Source organism: Hydra vulgaris, chromosome 11, assembly GCF_038396675.1.
Source record: "Hydra vulgaris chromosome 11, alternate assembly HydraT2T_AEP".
Classification (NCBI taxonomy): domain Eukaryota; kingdom Metazoa; phylum Cnidaria; class Hydrozoa; order Anthoathecata; family Hydridae; genus Hydra; species Hydra vulgaris.
This window is the reverse complement of record NC_088930.1, coordinates 27,722,878-27,730,202: the sequence shown is the minus strand read 5'-3', so window position 1 is coordinate 27,730,202 and position 7,325 is coordinate 27,722,878. Positions and strand designations below refer to the sequence as shown.

General features: G+C 27.0%; 1 protein-coding gene across 1 annotated transcript; it reads left to right on the top strand.

Moving 5' to 3' along the window:
• LOC136086956 (52 kDa repressor of the inhibitor of the protein kinase-like) lies at nucleotides 1-912 on the top strand. The gene has a single exon (XM_065809457.1). It carries the CDS (start codon nucleotides 1-3, stop codon nucleotides 910-912), a length of 912 nt encoding a protein of 303 aa, XP_065665529.1.
• The last annotated feature ends 6,413 nt before the right edge of the window (nucleotides 913-7,325 follow it).

The window sequence follows — 7,325 nt, the reverse complement described above, 5'->3', positions numbered from 1 at the left end:
ATGTCCTTAAATATCAATAAAACATTTAATCATACAACATCTACTTTTGCTTCCTCTTTACTGAAGTTAATAACAGGTTTTGATTTTATTGTTGCACTTAGTATAAAAAAAATTGTTTTTGATATAACTCTTCAAATTACACAATTGTTGCAGGCAAAAAGTAAAGATATTTATAATGGTTTGAATCTTATCCAGGCATTAAATAATGATATGTCTTCTCTTAGAAATATAGTTGATGAACACCATCAAATATGCTATGAACAAGCATTAAAAATTGCATCCAAGATAAATGTTACAGAAGAAAAGCCTAGAACTTCATTTATTTCAAAAAACAGAGCTAATACTCCTTTTGAATCTGTCTCTCATTATTTTAAATTGGTTATCACTATTCCTCTGTTAGACAATCTGAGTACTGAGTTAAACACAAGGTTTAAGGATACAACTTTAAAGTGTTATAAAGCACTTGTTCCTTTAAAAATGATTGCAGAAGTTCAGTGTTCTAGTGATACTAATTGGAAAGATCATGTCATATCTTTCAGTGACTTTTATATAACAGACTTACCAAATCCACTCGCTTTATTAGGTGAGCTTAAACAGTGGGAAGTATATTGGGTAAATTTTAAAAATGAGTTTTCGTCTAATATTATCGAAACATTAAAAGCAATAAATTTTCCTGGATTTGAAAACATTAAAATTTGTCTTAAGTTACTTGCTACCTCACGCTTAACTTCATGTGAATGTGAGCGAACGTTTTCTTCACTTCGACGTCTAAAAGATTATAAAAGAAGCACAATGGTAGAGGACCGCCTAAATGGTTTGGCTTTAATAAATATTCACACAGAGTTACCTATAGATGTTAAAAAAGTTATTAATAAGTTTGCTATAAACAATCGTAGGTTGTGCTTTGAATAAAATTTTAATAAAAATATAATAAAATAATTAAAAAAATATATAATAAAAATATAATATACAAAAAATATAAAAATATTATCTTAAAAAAAAAAACTCTTTGTTTAACGGGTATTTTCATAGCCACACATCTTTGTAAAAACATCATTTGGCATTGAACAGTACAGTAAGTATAGCCCGCAGTTTATTTACTATTTGGTTTTCAACTTTTTATTTTTGGAGGAGGGCGGAAGTTATAGTTTCGAAAAATAAAGTTCATATTGCGTCAAATGTATTAAATAAGCCTAATTTCGCAAACAGTAGATAAGGAATAATGTCGCAAATATCCCAAACCAAGAGTAGTATACGAATCAACCAATAAGTTGACTCATTTACTCCTTCCGTGCTCTCCCTAAATAAGTCGATGCGTGTATTACTTCATGCGTGCTTTCCCTAAATCTAAAAAGTGCGATAGCAGGGATTTTTAAGAATTTTTTTGCTTCATATAAAAATAGGTCGTGTGTAATTGTTAAGCGTTGGTGCTGACTATGGTTATCATCATTTTATTCTGAAAATAGATAGCGTGCGAAACAATGATGCTTGGTAATGCATCATGTGCGGTAAAATATCGGGCGCATACTAAGCCGTCTTACCTCATATATGCGTTTGTCAAAGAGGAAGGGAAGGAGGGAGGAAGGATGCTAAAATTTAACATTTTTTGGGAGGAGTTAAAATTGCGACTTACCCAAAAAAATTCCTGTACACGCCCCTGATATATATATATATATATATATATATATATATATATATATATATATATATATATATATATATATATATATATATATATATATATATATATATATATATATATCGCTTAAACAACTAAAATTAGCAATTTTTTTTGTGAATTGTTTTTGAATATTTTCAATAGATTTTATTAACATAGTTTGGTGTGGCGACCAAACTAAAGAGCAATATTCAATAATTGGTCTTATATAAGTGGTAAATCCACGTACTAAACTATTATACTAAACGGAGATAATGTAATTTTATAAAAATGTAAATACTTATTGTTTTATAATAAAAAATAAAAAGATCTCTAAAGAGCATATAAGGTTATTAATTAAGGCTCACTTCATTTACATAAAGATTTGAGAAAAAGCTTTTAAAATAAAATTAAACTTTGTTTATTTTAAAAGCGGATATGACCGTATATATAACGGACAAACAAAGATTAAGGGAAAGATTATAAACATTGAAAATCTTTAGTTGTAAAGCTAACAATTATGGAACGTTTTTTAGATATGCTTGTTTTGTCATAATAATTTATTACCTACATGATTTTATAGTTTGCAAGTATAAAATTAAAAAAAAAAAAATTAAATTATTATTTTTTTTTTTTGTAATAAAAATAAGGACATGATAAACTTTTTATTTGGTCAAGTGATGAGGAGCAGGATGGCTTTTTATGTTTTGTGTGTGTATATATATATATATATATATATATATATATATATATATATATATATATATATATATATATATATATATATATATATATATATATATATATATATAGGGTGCGGAAAAAGTTCCGTACAAAAATATAAACAGCAAAAACAGAAAAAGTTCCTGTTCAAGACGAGAAACAAATTACACTTTAATTTAAAACAAAATAATACTAAAAAATACTTAAAGAATACGAAGGAATATAAAAGAATAGTAAAAACCTATAAAAACTATCGAAAAGAAGTATCTAGAATCTTCCAGAACAGGTTCACACAGGATCATTTTACTATATAAGAGACATGTAAATCGACATGTAATTCAGTCAGTATATGGAAGTCAATCAGTCAGTATTATCAAGATAGTTTATCGAAGTGAGTTTTATCAAAGTGTTTTATCGAAGAACATCAATACAAGAAGTGAAATACAACAAGTGTTTCATTACATCAATACAGTCCACATCCAACCAAGACGTTATGTTCCACAGAGCATTATTGTATCATCACAAGGTAAATGTAACACGGTAAGCCTTGAGAAGCGTGATTATTTATTTTTATTATTTTTATAACTTCAAGTGCAAAAATGGCTCCTGACAGTCTTGGATTGGAACTAAGAAAGAAAATTATTGGCGATTACGTAAATAGAATGTCACAAAAAAGTATTTGTGATAAATATCGCGTGAAAAAATGGACCGTATCAAGACTATGTTCCAAATATCGTTTTACGGTGAAGTTGGCAGCAGATAACTAAGGTGGAAGACCGCGTTCCACCACTTCTAGAGAGGATTCTATGATCGTCAGATCCATCAAGAAAAATCCCTGAATACCATCAGTCGAGATACAAAAGCAATTAGAGCTGCCTGTATCGGACCAAACAATCAGACGACGTGCTGTTGAAGCCAGATTGTTTTCTCGACGCCCTGCAAAGAAACCGCTGATTTCATTAAAAAACCAGAAGGAAAGACTCCTGTTTGCTGCATCTCATATTGACTGGAATGTGCAGAAATGGCGAACTGTCCTGTTCAGTGATGAATTGAAGTTCAACATCATTGGGAGCGATGGCATTTGCCGTGTACGTCGACCGGCCGGAAAACGCCTCGATTTACGTTACTGCCATAAGACCGTGAAGCATGGTGGAGGCAATGTAATGGCCTGGGGTGTTTTTCTGCTAACCGCCTAGGTCCAATACATCGAAACCATGGAATAATGGACCGTTTCATGTATTAAAATATCCTGAAAGATGTTATGTTACCTCAAGCTGAATGGAATATGCCAATAAAATGGGTTTTTAATACTTTTGATTAATTTATTATTTTTCGTGTACAAATAATGAACTTTGTGATGAATAAAACTTGAAGAACTTTGTCTCTAAACAGTTACATAGTTATTTCTCTAAATTGAAAAAATGCAGCACTTTTATATAAAGAAACTAAATTAGCATTATTTGGTTGCACTCGTTTTGTCCGATACTGTATATATACTATATATAAATATATATATATTATATATAAATATATATATTATATATAAATATATATATTATATATAAATATATATATTATATATAAATATATATATTATATATAAATATATATATACTATATATAAATATATATATATACTATATATAAATATATATACTATATATAAATATATATACTATATATAAATATATATATATATATATATATAATATATATATATATAATATATATATATATATAAATATATATATATATATATATACATATATATATATATACATATATATATATATATATATATATATATATATATATATATATATATATATATATATATATATATATATATATATATATATATATATATATATATATATATATATATCAGGGGCAGATCCAGACCATCTAGAAAGGGGGATGGGGTTAATAACACCTTATATATTATATATTATTTTAAAAACATCAAGAAATACAGTTTCTCTTAATATTAATAACATTACTAATTCAGAAATTTTTGCTGGATTATAGATATTAGCAAAATCATCAGCTTCTTAAATATTACAAGAGTTTTTAATCCTAATAATTCATTTAAATTGGTTATAACTTTCAAAAGTTAAGATTTTAATGATGGCTACGGTCTTTAGTTACAAAAATATTTGATAACAACCATATATTTATAATTTTAGGTATTAATAAATATCTAAATCTTATTCTTTGAATAAAGTTATTATTGGGACAGGTTGACAGGTGTTTAAACGTCAAAAAATGGATGAAAAACAAAAAAGAAAGTTAGAGCGTGAGTTATGTCTATTAACTTCCAGCGAAATAATGAATTTATATAAAAACTTATCTGCCAAGCAACTTGACAATTTAGATGATTTTACACCCCCTCATTGTGAGGCGGTGTAAACTTTATAAGGTCATAAAACTCGAACAACAAAAGATTATTGAATCAAATTTGAAATTTGTTGATGAATAACAATAAAGTTTAAAATTATTAAAAAAATAACAAATTTGACTCATTGCCCTTCTATTTGGGGCTGGGGGGCTAACGTTTTGGGGTTTTTGTTGTTCCCAGTCTCCAACCACCGCAATTTTTTGCATAGCATCCTCATTCCTCACATATATGAACATACTTAAATGTGGAGATTTCTTCATGTTTTAAAGTTGGTTAGCTCAAACATAAAAAAAAGATGTCTACGGCCTTGCAAGACATAAATTCATTATATTTTGTGCTTTGTAACTTTTTAAAATGCAAGTTTTAAAATTGGTTTTATCATTGATTTATTTTTAGGGTGGATAATCCAACCTGCATCTTGTAATGTGGTAAGATTTGTAAAGTTATGTCTCTCTTTTTGAACAAACGCAATTTAAAAACGTTTTTAAATTTCTATTGACATTTTTTTTAAGTTTGAATAAGAAGGAGGGGGGGGGGGGGTGTTAGTAATGGTACACGCCCCTCCACTAACTAATGTAGTAAAATATTCTTGTATACTAATTTTTATTTTTCAATAAACTCAATTGAAACCTTTTTTCAAATCTCTTTTAAAATTTTTTTTTAGGATGGAGAAGACTCGAGGAGGGGGGAGGTAGGGCGTTGGGCGAGGCAAAATTTGTTAACTCTGTATATAACTTTTTGTGTACAGAGGTAACAAATTTTATCAGAAAAACACTCTTTCGGATGAAAATCTTGTATTTTTTTAAGGTTACGATGTTGTGCCATACCCCCTCTGGCCCTCTAGACACCCCTTATATCTATAAGATAAGATAAGATTATTATTTATTTGGTCATTCTACACATTTTACAATATTATCTATAAATTTAAATAAATATATATAATTACAAGCTGACTGGGGCAAGTAGAAGTCACAATGTCTTATCATCAAGCCCCTTCGTGAAATACAGAAAAATACAAAAAATATTACATCTTCCAATATTATATAAAAGAGTGAAATTAATAAGTTTGAGAAAAAAAATTTAAAGGTTAAAAAAGAATTTCAAGTTAAAAAAGAAATTAAAAAAAATATATATATAAAAATAAAAAAAATAATAAAAAAAATAAATAAAGTTAAAAAAGAAAGGAAAAAAAGTTAAAAAAATTTTTAAAAATTTTTAAAAATTACAAATCAGTACATATTCGTATACATATTCAAAACAATATTAAAAAAAAAAAAAAATTACAAATCGATACATATGCGTATACATATTCAATATTAAAAATAAATAAAATACATTAAAAATAAAAAATACAAAATTATTTCAGTTTTTATAAAAAACGAGAGAATGTAATATTTAATATTTAAATTAGTAATAGTTAAACAGTAATATTTAAATTTAGTAAGTATTTTTTTATAGCTCTTTTAAATGTATCAATAGATTTTATTTTTTTCATATTTTCGTGAAGAACTGAATTCCACAAGCGTGGTTCCCGGCATATAGTCGAGAAGTCAGATTTTTGGGGTGATGTTAGTGGGATGCAGTAATTACTCATTGAGTGTCTTGTTTCATATTTATGAATAATTCGAGTGAAACTGTAAAAAAAATATTTTGGAATCATTTCATTTTGAAGTTTAAACATAAATAACAAGTTATGGTATATATTCAGTTCCTATACGTTTAGAGCGTTTATTTCCTTGAGTAACGGCTCGGCACTTTCGTATTTTAATATTGTTAATTGTTAGTTCAGGTAATTTAAGTTGAAGGTTCTCAGATTAAGATGGTTAAGCAAACAAAATATATTTTGTTTTTTCAATATTTAATGAAAGTTTATTTGCTATAAACCACTCATTAAGATATATTAATTCTGTGTTTACAATGTAAAATATATTTTTTAAATTTGAATCAGAAAAGGAAACATTATTGTCATCAACAAAAATAATATAATTAAGTATTTTTGAAGACAAATAAATATCATTAATATAAGTTAAAAACAACAGAGGTCTAAGTATTGATCCTTGGGGAACTCCGCAACTTATTGATTCAAATGGGGAACATGTTAAGTCAAATGGTACTCCTTGTTTACGATTTTGTAAATAACGTTGCAGCCACTTTAAGTTGGAGTGAACTACTCCATAATTTCGTAGTTTATAAGTAAGAATCTTGTGGTTGACAGTATCAAATGCTTTTGATACATCTAAAAAGATCCTAATAGCCTTCCTACATTCCTTCTTAAACTTATTTCAGACATAATTTCTAAAACTCTCAGTATTATTATAAATAACTCATTTCAAAACGGTTTATTCCCAGATGCTTTCAAAGTTGCCAAACTCATTCCAATATTTAAGAAAAGTTCTACAATGGATATGTCTAACTACCAATCTATCTTTTTTTTTTTTTTTTTAATTTTATTTTCGTCATTTTACACATTTTACAATGTTATCTATAAATTTGTTCCGTGGAATGGTTGTTGCGAAATCCAAACTGTTTATGATAAAGAATGTTGTT

What these genes read in the sequence shown, in the direction of transcription:
- LOC136086956 (XM_065809457.1), top strand. Translation starts at nt 1, where the DNA reads ATGTCCTTAAATATCAATAAAACATTTAATCATACAACATCTACTTTT.